The 21,498-nt window shown below is 31.2% G+C and overlaps 2 protein-coding genes across 2 annotated transcripts; both read left to right on the top strand.

Annotated features, from left to right (window-relative positions):
- The first annotated feature begins 869 nt into the window (after positions 1 to 869).
- On the top strand, positions 870 to 4,806 carry LOC109193036. Its single transcript, XM_019343810.1, has 12 exons — positions 870 to 1,201; positions 1,749 to 1,908; positions 2,010 to 2,072; positions 2,186 to 2,291; positions 2,420 to 2,527; positions 2,593 to 2,669; positions 2,773 to 2,902; positions 3,112 to 3,184; positions 3,384 to 3,575; positions 3,798 to 3,918; positions 4,198 to 4,422; positions 4,505 to 4,806. The coding sequence occupies exons 1-12, from the start codon at positions 1,137 to 1,139 to the stop codon at positions 4,553 to 4,555; spliced, it is 1,371 nt and encodes a 456-aa protein (XP_019199355.1). The 5' UTR covers positions 870 to 1,136; the 3' UTR covers positions 4,556 to 4,806.
- An 832-nt stretch (positions 4,807 to 5,638) lies between these two features.
- On the top strand, positions 5,639 to 7,699 carry LOC109193038 (shugoshin-1-like). Its single transcript, XM_019343813.1, has 9 exons — positions 5,639 to 6,070; positions 6,168 to 6,205; positions 6,296 to 6,404; positions 6,505 to 6,528; positions 6,635 to 6,703; positions 6,798 to 6,839; positions 6,920 to 7,010; positions 7,095 to 7,152; positions 7,281 to 7,699. The coding sequence occupies exons 1-9, from the start codon at positions 5,915 to 5,917 to the stop codon at positions 7,564 to 7,566; spliced, it is 873 nt and encodes a 290-aa protein (XP_019199358.1). The 5' UTR covers positions 5,639 to 5,914; the 3' UTR covers positions 7,567 to 7,699.
- The last annotated feature ends 13,799 nt before the right edge of the window (positions 7,700 to 21,498 follow it).

Here is a 21,498-nt window from a genome sequence, read left to right as displayed (position 1 = left end):
CCCTCAATTGGCTTAAGACTCGCTAGTATGATAATGTTTATGTTGAGACTGACGCCCTACTGGTTGTTCATGGCTTAACTAAGGATTGCATTGCTTCTTACTTTGATCTCTTACTTGTAGACGTTAAGGATATCATGTGTCAACTTATACAAGTACACATTTCTTTTGGTAAACATTATGTGAATAGGGTTGTCCATTGACTTGCTAGAGAATCTCTTTCTATGCCAAATTGTGCGGAGTAATTTTTTACTCTTCCTTTCTTCCTTTGTAATGATCTAAGTTTGGATATGAATTAATGAAGTTTATATTAAAAAAAAAAAAGATAATTACCCCTCTTATTGCCTTATTGGCTTGAAACATTACTCAACCTTATATCGTTAAGACAAACCAAAAGTTGGGCTAACATCCGTACTGCAAATTTTCTTGTGGATCATGGTTAATGTAGGTAACAGTGTTGCAGTAAGTATCATTGTAATTACACTTCAGTTTTATTTCACAATATTACTATGTTTTCAGTTTCATTTTTTACACACTAATTTCATTATAACAATATCAAAGTATCATTTTAATTATACTACAGTTTCATTTAACAATGTACATTATTGAATGAACTTTATTTTGTAGTTTTATTTTTCACATACACTAAGTAAATTATAGTAATGCTAAAATATTATTTTAATTACACTCCAAATTCATTTGACAATATAAGTTATTGTATTACTTTAGATTTTAATTTCATTATAACAACATTAAAGTATCATTTTAATTATACTACAATTTAATTTGACAATATACATTATTAAATGAGCTCTATTTTTATTTATTTTCGCTACGTAACAATTGCATCCATACTGGTATTACTGGGGAAGTTCAATCGATAAAATCAGAACGTGACGAAAGATTTCCCGGGCAAACCCCAACGAAAAGCACAGCCAACTTTCTCATTTTGCCGCTTCTTCTCACTCTCATTCTTTTAATTCAGACCTCTCTCTCTCTCTCTCTCTCTCTCTCATTCAGACCTCTCTTCCCCTCTCCCTCTCATACTCATACAGTGATACACTCAAATACAAAGTGAAGAGCTTTCTGCACGTTTGCGTCTGCTTTTAATCTGTTGTTACTAGGAGAAATACACGAAGATGACAACGGACACTGACGAACCTCTGGACTTCGAGTTCGAAGAGCCAGCGGTTTACAATAAAAAGTAAAAACCTTGAAATTTTCTCTATTTCTCGTATTTTCCCCCAATTTTAACGCAGAATATAGAAGTTATGAATGACTTGTTTATCTAGGGTTATTTATTTATTGTATTAAATTACTCCATAACTAATCTTCTTAAAGGTTTTACTGACTACTGACCCCTAATTATTTAATCATCGCTTAGTTTTGTAGTACAATGAAGCCGCATAGAGGATTTATGTGTTTTGTTCTCACTTCAATTGCTGAAACATCTATACCGATTAGCACTAGTATACATGTTATAAAAGTTCATAAAGTGAATGTGTGTGCAATTTGCACGTTTATCTGTATACATGAATGCTTGTATGATTCAAAGAACAGACTTTATCCACACCTGACATTTCTTAGTGTAATAATACATTAGCTCCTATGCCACTGTTCTTTATTCACGTAACTCTCTCAAGTAGCTACACATGAGAAACATATGGGTTTTAATATGTGCAAAAATAATAAGTATTTCTTATCAAGTGACTGCCTTCAAATGATCATTTTTGTTTCTTTAAAATTTTCAGGAAAAAGGTTATAGGTTTAGATGACCTGTTAAATGACTTCTACAAGGAGGATAAAAAGGTTACTAAACGGTCGAAGGTCCAAAAGGCCTTTGATTCTGATGATGATATTGATGAAAGAGAAGCGACATTTCATATATGTGTTAACGAGTTCCAAGAGAAGGCAAACATCTTTCACCCCCACAAGTGTTTTTTAACCTGATGTTATTATCATATAATAACATCTTACACACATCAATACTGATTATTCTCCCTATTTTATAGATGAATCAAATAAAGGCTGATGATGAAATGTCTTTGTGGGGTCTTCAAGTGTTTGGATGTCAGGTTTAATAACTTATGAGCAATAGTTTGACACTGATTCTGTAAATCATTTTACCATTCATTTCTATGTCAGGCTTGATGGATGCTGATATATCTGTCTTCCATATAACTTGTAGAAAACTTTGCCAAAACTGGATTTCCCTGAGCTAACGAGGTGCAGGTTTCTGCAATCTTTCCTGAAACATGACCTTAATTCATTGGTAGAACTCAAAACAGATGAAGGTCTAATTTTTTGCTTTTGTTTTAGTTGTGGTTCTTTTTTCATTTTCATACATTTCTAGCACAATCTTTTTTTTCGTAAATTTTAAGAATCAATTGAATATGACAGTTGTTCATTTATGATGATTTAGGTCATCAGAGTTTCCTTGAGGGGTTACTGGTACATGGCTGGCTTTTGAAATTAATCAGCTCTCATGGTCGACTTGAAAGATCCATTGCAAAATGGAGTTTTAATATGTGTAAGTGCAACTTTATTCTAATTTTATGGAATGACAAATTATCACTATATATCTTTCCATGGCAGTGTTATATTCACCACAACAACAGTTAGGAGCTGCCGCATGCAGCTTTTGGTGTCACATTCTCTCGTCTAAAAGTGAGGTTGTTCAATCTCTGAAATATAGACACTTGTTTGAAAATTTAATTGTCAGATATATTTTTGGTGATTCCATGGTTGCCTTATATCTAGCATTTTCTTAATCAGATTGACCTACACAACTTTGAAATCGAATGGTTACCAGGCTATTCAGAACTAATAAGTGCCCTTGATGTATATGGCTTTCTATTGGATGCACCTTCAAAGGCATCATCATCCATGGAACTTGACCATTTAGGTAAGTGACTACATTTTCAATTGATTTTCTTGTTTAGTAGGTAGTCAATATCCTGCACCCAAGTTGGCCAAGGTGGAATATCTGGTTCGATTTATCCCCAAGTGATCTGGTGTCAATAGAAATATCTAGATACTCCAATTCTTTCAAAATAAAATTATGTATATTGTATTCTTAAATGGTTTGTCATAAATTGTTTTTGTCCTCCACAGATTCTGATTCTTCTGGTCCACCACAAAATATAAGGTCTTGGATAAAGTTTGTTTCTGTTATTTGCCAAGTAAGGTATGTAATGAAAAATTTAAGCACTTGCTGCTATATTTGTATTTCTGGCAGTCTGAACAATTTTATTGATCCGAACTGGTTAAATTTAAATTTGAATATTATTTGTTATAAGGTATTTAATGAAAAATTCAAGTATTGATCAAACTGTTAAAATTTTAAGGTTGAATTAGCATGTGATATTCTGTTTTTGTTAATGCAGGAACACGTGTTCAGTCTTCTCAACTGAAGAGGTAGAAGACCTGATAGTAGTGATAATCTGCATGTTTATGGATCGACAACTTCTTGGCCTCTCCCTAATCTTGGATGAGTGTCTTCACTCGCTTATTAGTTTCTTTAGTGACAGTGAATTTGATGTCAGCTGTGTCAAAATAGCCAAGTCCCTCACCTGCAGGTTTGCTTTTTGTGTAGTTTTCTACTCCATACATTCTGTCCAAGTGCTTCATTCTTTTGTTACTAGTTATGGTTTGTTTGAATGTGAAATTTGTATTTGGTGATAATCTATCTCTTGCTCGCCCATATTACTACTCTACTAATCAAAGAAGATTCCTTTTCCCCCTTTTGGCCTTCTTTTCCTTTCCTTTCCTTTTTCCATTACATCTTTGCTTAATTGCAGGCTGGCTACTGATATCTCTTGCTTGAGAGCTGTGGATAGCATTTCAGTGCTTGATGCTCGTAGTAAGTGTTTGAAAAGTGCAGTAGCCTATGAGTTTCTTGTAGCATGTTTTGATAGCAAGGTACTTAGTTTTATCTTGCTAGTTTTTTTTGCTAATTGTCATTTTATTATTTAGTCTTTGTTGTCACGTTCAGTAAGCTTTACTTTTTTAAAATAGAATTGTCATAAGAATAAGGTGTAACAGTGAAGCATGAAGTAATGAGAAACTGTCATCTCAACTGAGCCAAAACATTGCTAAGCTTTTGTGAGTTATAGATTGCATGGTGAACAGCATGATGATGTTGCTTTCTTGTAGGGTGATAACAAATTCTGATTGTACATTTATGCAACTTCCTTGTAGGTCTTTGATGCAGAAGGGATCTTAAAATCTATAATTTCTATTAATCTGAGAGATGAGACTTTTGATCTTCAGAAAATGTATATATACCTGATATTGGTAGAAAACTGGGTTTTCTGTGACCCAATGCTAAAAGACAATCCAGAAGTAATTGAGAAGTGGGGAGTATGTCTGCGCAACTGCACCTGCCAAATCAGCAGCACGGATTTGAGGTCTTATGCTTTAAAGGTAGATCGCTAAGGCACCCTTTTCTTGAATGTTGGATTGGCTAGACTCCTTGATGATGACACGGGGTGCTTCAATTTTGCAGGTGAGGAGTAAGGCTTCATATCTTTCTCAAGGCAATGCCAGAAAAGCATAACTCTGCCTTCCAAGTACCAGATGGTTGGGTTATTCACAGATTTCTCCTTTTGTTTTGCAACTTCCATCGGAAATGGAAATGAAAATGGGAATTGAATGCAGAAATTTGTATTTCCCTTAGTTTTTGAGTTTTTGACGGAAAATCAATATTTTGTAGAACCAACCTGACAAGGCTTGATGTATATTGTAATGTTAAAAAAAATATTATCATGTATCAGAAACAACCTTATAATATCAAGTTTAAAGAGTATATTTTTTAACAGAAGAATATTTATTGTCACAATTGAAATATATAAATTTAACAATATGATTGTCTTGACTCTTGTGTAGGACAAATGTGTGTGTATATATATATGTAACAAATGTTATATTATCTCTCAAGAATAATAATTGATGAGTGAACTTATAAAAATATTATCTCTCAAGTACTACTACCTTTGAAACATTAATTAGTCAATAGTAGGGGTGCGATCTCGTGCGATTGGCTGCCCAGGTGTAGAATGTGACCCAATCAATGCGCGCCACGTGTCCTATTGTCATCTATAAGTGCACATATTTTCACTTACAAGTGTATGTAATTTTGCCTTTACTTTCACCCCACCTACTTTCACCCCACTTACTTTCACCTACAAGTGCATGTAATTTTGCGTGGTTAACATTCATTGATCAGGTGCACCTACTTTCACCTAGGTGCATCTAATAGCACCTACTTTCACCTAAGTGCACCTAATTATAACAATATGTGCACCCAGATCTGAACACATGACACGCACTAATTGATTTACATTTTCACACTTTGGCGTGTCATTCGCACCCGAACGCGATTCGTCAATAGTATATGTTCTTGTTATCCGTTTGTATTAATTTAATTAATTGAACAAAACTGATAGAAAGAAAAAGGGAAGTAGGTGGTAGAATAATTTTGGAAAAGCCAAATGACAAGAGTTAGGCCTAAACGGCTATGAAATTTGAAAATCAGGCTGGGATACTGGGCAGCCTTCATTCATTTGCTTCGGTTTGGATAGCCGTTGGACATCCGAACCTAATGACCATCTCTTTAGCCTCTCTTGTATAGTTGTATTCCTCTTTTGGCATCTGGCATTTACATTTTTCCCCCTTTTGGCTTTTGCTGCCTTTAATTTTATCTTCTACCTTGTTCGCCGCTCCCCACCCACACCCACAAAGAAGAAGAAGAAGAGAAACACAAAAACAAGGAATTATACGCTTAAATTATAGATTATTCTTAATTTTCTTTGCTCTGGGTAAACATTTACGGGGTTAGAAAGTTGATTCTTTTGTAGATGAACTGAACCGATTTATTTAGGCTTCTTGAATCTGGGCATTGAATGTGATTAGCAGAATGAAAGGAGACAAAATGGCAAAACGGTCGTCTTTTGGAAGCATTGTGAGTAAGAGGCTCTCAGACATCACAAACTCTCTGCCGCAACCCAAATCCCCTATCCATGTCAAAAATGATGCTTCTTCGACTAAGGACTACGTCGATTATCTTGTCAAGGTACTACCTTTCTACTCTATTTTCTTCAATTCAACATCAATAGTAATGATTGAATGAAAATTAATTGATTCTTTCTTGTTCTGGGTGCTTGAAATAGGAAAACATGGCATTGGTGAAACTCATTCAAGACAAAAAGTACGCTCTCTATGTTCATTTCTCTTTAAAAATTCGTATTCTTTCTTTCGATTGTTCTTTTAAAACCAAATTCTTGAACTTCATTTACAGAAAGATAATAGAATTGAGCGCAAATGAACTTAGGAAACTGAGGGTTAATCTTCAGAAAATGCAGCTGCAGAACTGGCATCTTGCTCAATCAAACAGTCATATGCTGGCGGTTGGTTTTTGCACACTTGTAGTTGTCAACTCATTTCTGAAATTATGTCTTAAATAACCACAATCTTGTTGATGATTTGTGTGAAATATTTTACTTGCAGGAGCTCAACTTGAATAAAGAAAAGGTAAAAGCTTTTTTGAAATGGGAATAAACAATTTTATTTAGTTTTGATTATCTAGGCAGCCTGGCCTTTTCTGTTGTTCCTTTCTAATTTCTGTTGCTCAACTCAGTTAAAGTCTCTTCAACATGAGATTGCTTGCAAGGAAGCTCTTTCCAAAGCAAAGAATCTGGAAGTAAAGGTAAAGCTTTAGCTTCTTTATGCTTTTCACTACAAATGCTTACTTGGGTAATCACTGATATGTAATGAGACCAAAGTGTAATGTGTTATTGCAGGAACAAGAAAGTATCAGTAATACTATGAATGAGGAGAGGAAGGTATGTCGGCTCGAAAGACTAGTTCGTTGTGCAAAACTATTCACTTTTGCCACTTCTGTTAACCATTGTCTTGTATCTAGGATGGGGAAGCTGCAGTAGGGAACTCCCTACCAAATGCAGAGAGCAAACCGAGTAAAAGCAACAGGCGGATTCGTGCCAGAAGATGTCGATGTAATATTTCTTGCTGACTACAATGATTCTAGTTATATATATATTGTCTCTAAATTCTGAACCTTAAAGGCATGACCTTTTCAGCTATGAGCCATTCAACTGCCTCACCAGAAGCTGCAAAAGAAGAAGCTGCTGAAAAACGGTTAGTTTCATTTAGTTTCGTAATCTAGTCCATGCTTATATTAGTAGTACTCGAAAAAATATTGTGTTTATTGCATTTTATCTTTCTTATTATGGACAATTGGAGTAAATAAGGGATGATTGAATCAGGCGTCGTTTAAGGAGGCAGTCAGCTAGTTCTCGAATACAGCAGCAGCAGAAACAGGAACCAGTTGAGGACTTGTTTGAGTTGGAAATCGTCGATGATCCAAATCCTCCTCCTTTGCATTCTTGTTGTGCCAATGAAGAAGCAAGCAATGAAAAAGATGGTTGTGGAGTTGTAGGTCAAGTTGTATCAAACAGAACTTGTATTGGAAGGCCATTGAGGAGAGCAGCTGAGAAGGTTCAGTCCTACAAAGAGATTCCCATTAATATCAAAATGAGAAGAGCAGATTGAGATCTTCTCTGGTTTCAGCATTCTGGTTTGTGTTAGTGCTTCTTAGTACATCCTGGTTTCTGCTGTCACATTCTTGTGAACTCAGAAGAAGAACAGCTTGTTATAACAGCATCAGTAATGATTTTCTAATATATTAAAAATGTAATTTTGTTATGGTTTATACAGCATTGTGTGGACCATAATTTACCAAATCTTTGATTACAATTTTTTTTTTTTTTTTTTTTTTTTTTTGGGTATTATTTCAGTCCATAATTCTAGATCAAGCCCAAGTATATAACTTGTAAAGTCATAAGATTGGGCTTCTGTCTGTATGGATTTCACTGCCCTTTTGTAAGGCCTAGAAAATCAATAGTTATTGTGTGGACCGTGTTCCACACAGCTGTGTGAACTACGGTTCAGAAACGACATCATTTTATTTAATTTTATTTTTTTGCACGTCCAGCTGTAACATACATTTTTATCATTCATAATGTACATTATTTAAAAACATAATGTGCATTATATTATCCCAAATGTTTTACGAAGTATTATTCTAACACGTAATGTACATTATTCTAACACAATGTACATTATTTTTACTAATAATATTCACAACGATATTTTTGAACTATGGTCCACACAATAATTTGCCATTGAAAATTTGATAGGCAGCTCTCAACTTCTTAGGTCTTACATAGAGAAAACTTTTCAAACACTAGCTGGGGAAAGAAATGGCTGTTCTTTTTATTTATAGAATAAATTTAGTTTAAAAAAAAACGATTGAATTTTATTTAACTTAACTAAAGATTTATTCAATTTTTGCGATTGCCTGTGTGTATGGATTATGAGGATATATGGTACTGGGAAGGGAATATAAGGGGTTGTTATTCAGTTAAGGATGGTTATAAAAGGTTAGGATTTTTGAATCTGAACCCGGCACTCGTATGGAATAATGTTTGGAAGCTACAGGTTCCCCCCAAATGGAAGGTCTTTCTATGGAGAGCCCTTTCGAATATATTGCCCTCTCTGAATAATTTGATGATTAGGAGGGTTGACATTATAAATGTCTGTCCATTGTGTGGCTTAGTTGAGGAGTGTGTCATGCATATATTCTGCTTGTGCCCTTGTGCTATTAATGTTTGGCAACTTTTCCTCCTTTTGCCAACAGGAATTTCTTGCAGTGGACGGAGGAATGGCTTGGTGGTACAGCTGGTTTTACACGTGAGCTACAAAGGAAAATATGTGGCATACTCCATAGTATTTGGACTGCCAGGAATTCGGCAGTATGGGAATCTGCCGTGCCACTGCCAACAATGCTCATTCGGCGTTACCTTGCGATTTGGACTTTTTGGGTGGAAAGTCAACAACGGAATTATGGGGAGAGCACCACCCGGGCAGTGTCGTTTCATGCACATGGTGAGACTTCAGCGGCCTCATTCCGGTGCTTTGTTGATGCCGGGTTCCACGGCCCCCAACGCTCTGCCGCATTTGGCTTTGTAGTATTGGATGCCAATTCTTCCTTTGTGGCAGCGGCTAATGGCCCTTTGCCGTGCCCATATGACCCCATCTTGGCAGAAGCTATGGCAATGTGTGAAGCCCTCTCTTGGTTAAAGGATAACGGGTACTCAGGTGGTAAAATCTACACCGACTCAGCAGTTTTGGTTTCAAGTCTTAGAAATGCTAGTTCGTTTCGCAACTATTTTGGTTTCATTCTTTTATCTTGTGTTCGTTTGTTTAATGCTTTACCCGGTTCTCAGGTTTTATTTGTTAGTAGGGAGGCCAATCATGTGGCGCACTCCTTATCTAAACATGTATCTGCTCTGGCAGGACGGTTATTCTGGAGGGATGTTCCTCCTTCTTTTATTCTGCCCCTTGTGGCTAATGCAATCTGATTCATTTGGCTTTCAAAAAAAAAACTAAAGATTTATTGAATTTACACCCTAGAAATATAAGTACCAGTCATGATGTCACCCTTGAGGTCAGGATCCAAAAATTTTCTCCAATGGGGGCGAAACATTAAAATAAAAGAGATAGTTAAAAAAATATATGAAACACTTAAGAAGTATAGATATAAATATTGTTAGATATGAACGAAAAATAAAACACATCAAAACTTTATAAAAATATTCATAACAAAATATGAAACATAATTAACTTGATAAAATAATTTGAATAAAAAACACATTATAAATCATACATCTCATTATTAATAAACAAAAAAAAAAGATTTTATATAATAGACTCATTATTAATATTATAGACTCATTATTAATATTTTATACTTATTAAGTATTAATAATTAATAATAGTGGAAAAAAAAAAACTGTGTTGAAAGTTGAAACCATACTAATATTTTGCACTTAATAATAGTGAAAGAGAAAGCCAATCGTGTGTTGAAGGATTCAAACCTATGTCCTTTCTCAAGATAAAATGCATCCTTTTTGCGAACTAATCTAACGCCTCTATTGTTAACCATTCTCTATTTTTCTGTACTTATAATAAATCATGTACTATATATACATATATACATACAAGAATTATATATGGAGTGGGGTAGGGTGAGTGGGGGCAGCTGCCCCATACTAGGTCCGCCCATGCTTGAGGTCGGAATACTCACAATATTAGCTCTTGATCGAGAGACTCCATCAAGAATTGAACTCTATGGCTCTATGCTACACATTATGCATGAAACTATGACAATTGTTCTTTGATTTATAAAGGGTCACACTTGTGTGAGACTGTCTCATATACCTTTCTCTGTGAGGTAGGTTGGGTCGAATCAATATAAAAATGCAATACTAATGTAATACTAATTAAGAATAAATAAAAGATGTTTGTTACTTATAGGAGAAAATGTAATATTTTAAGGATAATTGTAAAATGTAAAAGTATTACATTTTTTTTATATTAAAAGTATTATATTTTTCCTTTATAAGTAATGTTGGCAAGTGTTTGTTACTTATATGGAAAAAATATAATACTTTTAAATCAAAACTAGTATTTGCGCCCGTGCGATGCACGGAATGAATTTGTTGTAATATACTAAGAATATTTGGATCGATATATAATTATTTAAATTAGAACATCAAAGATTATATAGTGCAATTGAAAGTATGGTTTGGATCATTTATGTGTTTTTATGTTATTAATTGCTCAAATTAATAGCTAATATGTAAATGTACACATGCGGTGCTGTAACTTTGGAGATTTTATTTATCATTGTTCAGTACTTTTATAAATTAATCAAATGTGCTCGTTCTCTAGCAACTCAGTTATAAAAATGAATTGATATCCTAATTTATTTGTATGGAAAATATATTTTTTGTCTAGATATATAGCAATTTTGCCATTTAAAAAAACATAATATCACAGATTGTATTTACATACTATTGAAACCTCTTTGTAGACAACATTGATAGTAACAACACAATCTTGTCTATCTTTGTCTAGAGCTAACACTTTTAGTCCCAAAGGATGAGTGACTCGGGTAAAAATATAAAATGGTAGAATTTCAGTCAATTAGTAATCCTTTTATATTTTTAGTCAATTAGTAATATCAAATTCATTTTCAGCCAATTATTCTTTTTTATTTTTAGTCAATTAGTCAATTAGAATATTATATGTATTGATATTTTTACCTAATTTCTGTTCCAGTTTTAATTGATGATGTAGAATATTTTTATTGAAATATTTTCTTTGTATTTTTAATTTACTTTTACTATTGTTTAAAATATGTATTTACTATTGATGATGTAGAATATTATTATTGAAATATTTCCGTCCAATTTTTAATTTCTGTTTCATTTTTTAATTAAAATGCAATGATCTGTCAATTTATTTTTTCATTTCAATTATGGATCATTTTTTATTTGTAGTCAATTATTAATATTCATTTCCTTTTATAATTTCAGTCAATTAGTAATATCAGATCCATTTTCAGGCAATTATTCTTTTTATTCTCAGTCAATTGGTCAATTAGAATATCAGATGCAGTGATATTTTTACCTATCCGAACCATTTTTAATTGATGATGTAGAATATTTTTATTGAAATATTTCCGTTCCATTTTTAGTTTACCTTTACTGTTGTTTAAAATATGTCTTTACTATTGATGGTGTAGAATATTATTATTGAAATATTTTCTTTTCATTTTTTATTTACCTTTACTTGATGATGTAGAATATTATTATTGAAATATTTTCGTTCCATTTTTAATTTCTGTTCCATTGCTTAAAATTGTGAAAGATTTATGATATAATTGTGTTTTGATTTATTCTACTATGTAATATTATTGTGAAAATTAAAATGTAATAATCTGACAATTTTCTTTTCAATTTTAGTCAATTATGGATCATTTTTAATTTTCAGTTAATTATTAATATTCATTTCTTTTCCACTTAACCTAATTTCTGTTTCTTTTTTTCATTTTTAATTTTCAGTCAATTATTAATATTTATTTATTTTCCAATTTACCTCATTTTTGTTCCATTTTTAATTGATGATGATGTAGAGAATTATTGTGAAATATTTCTGTTCGTTTTTTAATTTACCTTTACTATTTACTATTGTTTGAGCGGGAAATCAAGTAAATAGAATTTTGTTTTTAATTATATTATAGATTATAGATTTTCCAGCAATCCAAACACTATGGATAAAGAAAAGTCATTTCATTAAGAAAATTAAAACTAATTAAATTAAATCTAATCATGCTATATTTATTTGTAACTGTATATTAATTTCATTTTGAAATCATTGGTTCACATATTTGAATTATTTATTTTTTCGTTAATTATTATAAACAAAAATGATACTATACTAATTAATTTATGATATTTATCAAATTGTATTTTTTAAAAAATATAAGATTTACACATGTTATGAGGGGTTAAAACATATTTTAAAATTATTTTTTATTAGTAAGTATTTTTATTTTTAAAATATTTTTCCAGCAACCCACACACTCCCTTAGTCTACCATAAAAAATTGATAAAGAAAAGTCATTTCATTAAGAAAATTAAAACTAATTAAAGTACATCTAATAATGCTATATTTATTTGTAACTATATATTAATTTTATTTTGAAATCATTGGTTCACATATTTGAATTATTTATTTTTTCTTTAATTATTATAAACAGAAATGATATTGTACTAATTAATTTATGATATTTATCAAATTGTATTTTTAAAAATATAGTGTTTTACCGGCAATTTATATCATGCACCAGGGTGCGCATTGCATCGTGCGTCCTGATGCAATACATAACTGTATAAAAAAATACATATAATTGTATAAATAAATACACATAATGATATAAACAAATACACATAATAACGTCAACCCCCTTCCGCGCCTCCCAAAACAACGTCGTTTTGGGAGGCGCGGGACGCACAGTGCTGCGCGCGTCGTGGTGCAGGGTATAACGATTGTGTTTTACCCGTGCGTTGCACGGTTTTTTTTTTTTTTTTTTTTTTTTATGAATTTAAAATTAAAAATAGAAAACAATGAAAATATATTATAATGTACAATATAATAATATAGTTGGATTTTTATATATTTGGTCAAGTATCTATTTTCATAACATACAAAATTTAAATTTAAATTTTGTATGGTTAATATAATCTCTAATCATGTACATATTTAGATAAATTTATTGAAAAATTCACATAATTAAGTTTATTTATTCCTAATTGTATTTCATATATATTATAATTCTAAAAATATGAATACTAACTAAGAGAATTGTACTTCGAAATCAATAAAAAAAATGTAAATTCTAAATTTTGTATGAATAAATTTAAACTCTAATCGGACGCATTTCCTTATATGATTGTATAATACATTGTATATACACATAATATTTATTAATATGTATATAGAAAAATTCTATAATATAATTTCAATAATTATAATTTATATTGATAGATTTATAATTAAAAAAATTACATTTAGAAATTTAAAATGTAGCATTTAAATATTGTATGATTATTATAGTGTATAATTGTATGTAAAATTATAAATATTCATGTTTTGTTAATTTTATACTTTCATTTCTTTAATTATATTTCATATTTTATTAATTATAACTTAATGAAATTGTCACAAATATTTTTAGGGAAGAAATATTATATTTTTTTGTTTCAATAATTATATTAATTATAATTAATAAATATTGTGACAATTACCAAAATAATTTCATTAATTATATTAATTCTAATATTTGTTCTCTTCCAATATTTAAACACATTATCATAAAATTATCATAATAATTACACGAAAGAAGGAAAGAAAATTATTAGAATAATTACCATTAATATTAAAAATTAATTATATATTAATGTAAGTATAATTTATTTTATGCCAATAATATTATACATTAAGTATATATGTATATAATTATTGAAAAGAGGATATAATTTTAAAAAGTAAATTATTAATTAGATTACATAATATAACTGTCCTACTAATTGATTTCATACTACTATGTATAATTAATATATTTGAATTTTTTTAAAGCTAAATACCTATTAATTACCTTAATAATTAAGATAATTTTTAGTCAATCAATATTCAATAGTACTAAATGTATTACTTCAAATTTTTATAAATAAGATATAATATTATTAAATCGAAATAATTAAAAATAATGTGTCCATATTACAAAAGATTTTATAATAGTAATTTTTATTGCCTAATAGAATTTGTCAATTGTTAAACATTGTTTATGGTAATTATTGTATGACATTTAATACTAAGATTATCAGGTATAATATTATTAAACCAAAATTATTAAAAATAATGTGTCCACAATATAAAATAAATTATACTTGTCTTAATTAATTATTTATTAATATAAATTTATAATTATAAATTTGTATCCGAAAAAACATAGCAACTGAAATTTCTGGTTAAAAAAAAAAAAAATCTCTCCATTTTTTTGTCACCAATTTATAGGTAGAGAATGTGAGAATTATAAATTAATAATATAAGTTTCATTTTCCATTTCTTTTTCTATTCAGTCAATTAGGGATTTTTATAATTTTCAGTCCATTAGTAATATACGTTTCCTTTTTTAATTTGCATAATTTCACTTTCGTTTTCTAAATCCGTGTTTCATCTGTTATTCCCATACATAATATTCACGTTACTATAAATTGATTAGCAATTAATACATTTACAATACCATAATTATGCAATATTACCAATTAATACATTTTAATTAATTTACATTAAACATATGCTTACCAAATAAGATTTATTAATTATTTGACTAAAAATATAAAATATTTAATTAATTTAGTACACGAGTTTGGACGTGAAAATGATGTAGGATGATTTTACTTTATATATATATATATATATATATATATATATATATATATATATATATATATACACATTCATATGAAATAATATTACCATACATACTTGTTAATATTTTGATTTATTAAATTGGTTACAATTCATATTATGGTATGAATAATTCTTATGCAATATACAATTTGGCAACTCAATTAATATTAAGATTTAGCGCAATGAACATATTTCGTCTTGTGTACTCATTTGACCGGAAATATGAAGGTTGGTTCAATAAATCGTAAATATTACCAATTGTTTGGTTAGAAAATAATCTTTATCAAATAAAAAGTAATTAAATTGATAAATTATACTTAAAAGGTAAATATTATGGGTAATTTTCTTATATATAAACCTTTATTGAATTATTTTATTATAAGGAGCGAAAAATTTTATACATAAATTGTTTTATAATTTATTTTGATCTTGAGGTCACACACACACACATATATATACACACTGTAAATATTACAAAATACTTGGTTATAGAATAAGCTTTATTAAGTTATATATAAATTAAAAATGATTAAATTGTTAAATTATACAAATTGGAAAACTCTTAACAAAAAATTAGCAAAAATGTAACCACATCCGATCCGTAAATTTGATTCTATTTCGTAAATGATTTATAAAAATCTGTGTGATTTTATTTCGAAAATTTCAAAGAATAGTGCAGAGTAGTAGTAAATTAAGGTAAATATTACCCAAAATTCTCAAAACCAAAAACATATTTGATCTTATTGAGAAGTGAGAAATGCCTATTACATAACAATAACAAAATATAAAATTATAAGTGAAGTTGAATGTTGGAATAACTATACAATCTTTAGAGCTATTAACATATCCATCATTATTTGAATCACATTCTTTCAAAGAATATGCATATGTAGAAAAGTACCATGAATTTGTAGTGTAAAAAAAAATGTTTTAAAACAACCATATGCATAAACTAAAAGTTTTGAAATACAAACTATTAAAATTACGATCATAGTACCAAAAAAAAAAAAAAAAAAAAAAAAAAAAAAAAAAAAAAAAAAACACCTCTTTATCATGGACTACACACTCTATAGAGTTTATTGTTTCAAAACCTCTTGCCTCTGGAAGATGAACAACACGGAGTACTCCAACATTGATTCTATTCCAAATGAGTGTAGGATGAAGTTGACTACCAACAATTTCGTTGTGACTTCCTGCTACAACAATTAGACAATTATATTATTTTTAAAATAAATATATAAAAAAATAAAAGAGAAATAATTTTAAAAAATAAATGTAGTGTCAACTATTATATAATAATAATGCATATTACATGTAAATTTATAAATTCGTTGTAATTGCCAATGCTTAACATCATTGTAGTTTATCCAGTTATTGTGCGTACCTTCTACAACGTGGGCACACGTGGTGTTGGAAGTCATCAACTCTCCTTAATGCATGTAAATAGTTGTTCAGAACCATTTCAATTGTCTCTATATTTATATCCTGCAATATTTGCAAAAGATGCAGAAAAGAAATAAGAACATAAATTAAGAATTATGCCATTGGAAAATGAAAGACGCAATACATAACTCACCCCATTACAAAAAGGAAGAGTTATAATTTTTCTAGTCACTAATCCATTGTATTTATAGGTAGAGATAGAGAATGTGAGAATTAATTTCTTTTTATATTTTCAATCAATTTGCCTAATTTCTGTTTCCTTTTTTCATTAGAATCCTTTTATATTTTCAATCAATTAATAATATCAGTTTCCTTTTTTCAATTTATATTGACTGGATTTCACAATGGTATATTGATATTGCATAATATTACCAATTAATAACTTTTATAACATTTTCATTTTACATTTGCTTACCAAATAAGTTTTATTAATTTGACCAATAAAATATTTCATTAATTTGACTATAAAAGTTTGAGCGGGAAAATTACATAGGAGGATTTTACTTATATATATATATATATAGATATAAAAGTATTATATTTTCCCATATATAAAAGTAACAAACATTTTATTCCTTATTAGTATTACATTTTTCAGTATAAGTATTACTTTTGATCTTGACCCGACATGAACAAGAATATGTAAGATAATTTCACACAAGTTTTTGCCATTTACAAAATATCACAACACTTCTAATTTATAATAGTCCATATTTTTACTTATTTATGAAAACACTTTTGCTCCATTAGATTGATAGCTCATAATTGCACATTATATATTTGATGATCCCACACACTGTCACAACACTCAATGAACCCCAGTGCACTTGGCTCTAAAGGAATCAACTATATCTAGTTCTTATATGCTGCGACTAAAACAATCACAAAAAGACAATTATATGGACACAACAAATAAATTAATAAATATATGGTTCTATAATTGTCGTCCAATTATATAACTACTTTATTTATTAAAAAAAAAAAAATCATCCACCACAGCTCCAATCCGTGTCGGTTTTTTTTTTTTTTTTTTTTTTAATTTTATAATAATATAAAGGATAAAAAATGTATTAAGCAAATCTAAGCCACATTACACCAGCAAGATTTTTTCATTTATTATTTTTTTACAAATATATTAAAATATATAATAAGAATTTAATTCTCAGCAAATACTATACACATATCATTTTTACCTATTTTAAAGACGATACAACCGCTTGGGAATACTCCACCGCCTGATTTGACATGAGAAGAGATGATATAAAACAAGTGATAATAGATGATTAGTGTTGAGTAAAAGTGAAAAGGGTAGGCACTCAATTGGACCTAATGGGTGGCTGTGCAACTAAATTAAAGCGTGTACATTTGGTCTAGCAGGATTAGATGTTATATCTCGTGATAACTTTAAAGTTTCATGTTTAACTTCTTATAAAAAATGTAGTTGATTAGCTATAAGTAATCTATATATGTTGGTTTATCTTCTTGTGTCTTTTGTCAATTAATTAAGATCATAAGACATGTTTCACTAAAAACACACATTCAATTCGCTATTGCAAGCTTTTTCATAAACCAAAGGACCTTGTAAGGTTAACACATTAAGGAATCGTCTAACTTCAAGGCTTTAATTTGCCTAAGAGCAACCACAAGAGTGTTTTTTGTGGGGTCATATATAATTTACGTGGATGAAAATTGAAAGAGAAGAAAGGAGAGAGAAAAATGAGTTGTTCTTACAAATATAAATTTTTTATTTGTGAGAAAAATGAGTTTTTCTAAGCACGTTAGGCGCACTAGCGCTCCATCTCGAAACGTTAAAATTGCAATTTTTCCTCTCTTTTTTTCCCTCCAACATTCAGTTTTTTTTTTTTTTTTTTTTTTTTTTTTTTTGCATTGTTTTTCTCTCCCCTCCCTCTTCATCCATGTGGCTAACAAAAATCAAGAAAAAAATTTATTTGTTGAGGATGTTCTAAGGGCATCTCCAACAATGGAAATAAGAGGAGGAGAAAGGGGAAGAAAATGATTGGAGGGGAGAGAAGCATAATCTTTGGAGACAACTTCTTCTCCGAAGGTAATCTGACGCTCCAATCACATACATGTCGCACATTACTCACACGCCACAAATGACGCGCCTGTTCCAACCAATTGCTATGTTATATGAAGAACATTGTTTACTTTTAACTTTTTGGAGATTTTCGAAAGGTTAAACATTAGCGTTTTTGAAATCTCTTAAATGTTACTTGTAACTATTTTTTTGTTTAAAGAGAACTTTTTTTTAAATAATATTTTTACTTAAATTGACTTTTAGTTGAAATCAAAATTAGAAATTATAATTATAAAATAATAAATGATGTGTAGAATATAAAAAAGTAGAGCCCACAAAAAAAAAAAAAAGGTGAAAAGAAGGGAAAGATGGGAGAGAAGATAAGATAGGAGATTATATGATGATGTGAATGAGTTAGACTCACAAAATAGGAAGAAAAAAGAAGAACCATTGTGGATGTCTTAATGGATAAAAACCTTGAAATCATAATAGTTAGTCTCTATTTTTAATTTTTTTTATAGAGCGGTTAATTATTATTTGTAATAAAATTTTATTCGTTATTTGATTGTACAATATAATATATTATGTATCATCCCAAAGAAAAATACACAATAAAATCAGAATTTGTAACAATGAATGGGGTAAGTATTTAAAGGTACATACAAAATAAACTCTACTTCTGCATAATAGTCAAAAAAAAAAAAAAAAAAAAAAAAACTAGCCACACTAGTACTAAAAAAAGTATTAACAATAATTAATTTCATAATTTTTAAATATGAGAATCATAGTTTATCAATTTTATCACAATTTACGAAAAAATACTACATGTATTCTCATTTTTTACTCTTAAATTTTATTCACACACTTAAAATATTAATATAGAACTTTTACATGAACTCACGTGAAAAAATTAATATATCAAAATTATTTGAAAAAGTAAAATTTGAGAGTACATGTATTACAGTAGAACTCCAATTCACATGGATTGATGTGAATGTGAAAATCTATCCTTGTCGTATTCCAAATAGAAATATGTGGAAAAGTAGAGCAGCCTTTGGGATGAAGCCCTATTTGGAAAACCAACCCTTCATCTCAGCTCCTATATATGTATAGTAGATTCATTGTAGAGTGAGCACTGCGCACTGAGCACTGAGCAGCCCTCACAAGTCACACCACCCCTCATCACATGCACAAGATATGGTGACATTGTTAAGCAATTTCCAACTTACATTACACTGAAACACTAAGGCCCTATTTGGTAAAAAATTAGTCTATAAGTCAATTTTGACTTATTTGACCACTATTAATTGCTTGATTTAGTTAAAATATCAATATAAATGTTTGGTTAATTAGTTTTTTGCAATTCTAAAATGCTAAAATTAAAAAGCTACTTCTAACAACTTTTTCAGTTAGCTTTTTGAGAAAAGAAATTATACCAAATAGCTATCAGGTAACAGCTAATTTACCAAACACTTTTCTATAATCAGCTAATGTTATCAACTATTTATATCCTCTAATTAACACAATCAGCTAACAGCCATTTTATCAAACAGGGCCTAAATTTTTCCACTAAATGTCACATTAAATGAAATATTTTCAGAATATTCTCATATCAAATTTTATTCATCTCCAATCCATTTACACCACAACATCAAATTTTTACACTAAAATAATTTAATTTCTTAATTATTAGTTTAATATAATTTAGTTCAAACATAATTAGTTTAATATAAAACATAATTGTTATATAAATAATAATTTTTCTTCATGATGGTTTTATTGGGACCGGGTCCACCATAAACCGGGTACAGGAACATAGGACGGGGGTATGAAAGTACTGACTTTATTACCCGGGGCGCTAGGCCCTAAACAATACGTACAAAGCCCGAGGTACAGGCCCAGATACAAAGAACAAGGCCCACGGGGTGGGATATAACTAACTATGCTACTGAGAGGAATTGAACCCAGGTGACTGGATTGAGAGTATGAGATCAAGACCACTGGACTGTAGTGCCTGTCGTGTCCGAGTTGCCCTTAGCTAGAGATCCAGGGCCCCTATTTATAGCAAGCCCCCTCCTCCTCTGGCGTCCATGTGTCCCATGCAATCCATCCCCACTTCCCCATTTATCGCTACGCAAGTGGGCACGTTCTCCATACTTCCAAAACTCCCGCGCATACCACCCCGGTCCACCATGCTCGGCGCACCCGCCCAGCACCCCCTCGGGAAGGGGGGGGGGGGGTGCCGATGACAATCTGGGGGGCGCACTGCCCCCGCTGGCCGCGCCCCGGCCTGAGGTGGCCGGCGGGACCCGGCGCCGGCGGGACCCGGCGCCGGCCAGTCGCCGGCCGGTGGTCGGGCTGCCCGGCCGAGATTATAGGCACAAATATATGTTGTCACGTCTTGGTACACATGTGAAGGCGTGGGCTGATGGTTAGACTTGCGCCTGTTGTGCAGGAGGTCCTGTGTTCGAAACCCACTGGCAGCGTCTCACCCTCTTTTTGTGCATGGTCCCCTCCCAGCTGCTACCTCCCACAGCCGCGCTGCTGGCACGACCGGTGGCGCACCACCCCCGCTGGCCACGCCTCGTCATCGGGAGTCCGGCGGGCCACCACTGACTGGCCACCGGCGATTTGTGCCCCGGACATCTTTCTCTCTCCTTCGTTTTGGGCCACCACGCCCCCTTGTCTCCTTATCCCAATAGGACTTGGGCCAATCTCCTATCGTCACCACCACCACTTGGGTCAATACTATGCCAATGAAATGGACCCCCGGGTCCATATCCCCATCACAAGTCCCCCAGTTCTTTTTGGTATCTTGATGCCTAAAGGAAGTAGAATTCGGTATCACCACCTCCTTCCTTTCCCTTTCTCAACCTCTCGCCACCACCTTCCATTATCACCATTGTTGTGCGTCACGCCATTACTCCGTACCTATGCCACACACCGCACGTTGCCCTGGACTTCGCTTCATCACCTAGTGTCGAGAGGTCAAGGTGACTCCTCTATTGTCACTTCTTGGATGCTTCTTGCACTGTACATCTCTTTTGTTGCATTTATTTAGTATGCTTTTGTCGATTTCTCCATGATGCACCTGCATACTTCTTTTAAATATTCAATGG

Source organism: Ipomoea nil, unplaced genomic scaffold, assembly GCF_001879475.1.
Source record: "Ipomoea nil cultivar Tokyo-kokei standard unplaced genomic scaffold, Asagao_1.1 scaffold1834, whole genome shotgun sequence".
Taxonomy (NCBI): domain Eukaryota; kingdom Viridiplantae; phylum Streptophyta; class Magnoliopsida; order Solanales; family Convolvulaceae; genus Ipomoea; species Ipomoea nil.
Note: the sequence above shows the minus strand (reverse complement) of the source record. Positions and strands in the feature narration are given on the sequence as shown.

What these genes read in the sequence shown, in the direction of transcription:
- LOC109193036 (XM_019343810.1), top strand. Translation starts at nt 1,137, where the DNA reads ATGACAACGGACACTGACGAACCTCTGGACTTCGAGTTCGAAGAGCCA. An exon ending in CCAGCGGTTTACAATAAAAA is followed by an intron (nt 1,202 to 1,748) that starts GTAAAAACCTTG and finishes TAAAATTTTCAG; the next exon opens with GAAAAAGGTTATAGGTTTAG. An exon ending in TTCTCTCGTCTAAAAGTGAG is followed by an intron (nt 2,670 to 2,772) that starts GTTGTTCAATCT and finishes TTTCTTAATCAG; the next exon opens with ATTGACCTACACAACTTTGA.
- LOC109193038 (XM_019343813.1), top strand. Translation starts at nt 5,915, where the DNA reads ATGAAAGGAGACAAAATGGCAAAACGGTCGTCTTTTGGAAGCATTGTG. An exon ending in TCAACTTGAATAAAGAAAAG is followed by an intron (nt 6,529 to 6,634) that starts GTAAAAGCTTTT and finishes TGCTCAACTCAG; the next exon opens with TTAAAGTCTCTTCAACATGA. An exon ending in GAAGAAGCTGCTGAAAAACG is followed by an intron (nt 7,153 to 7,280) that starts GTTAGTTTCATT and finishes TGATTGAATCAG; the next exon opens with GCGTCGTTTAAGGAGGCAGT.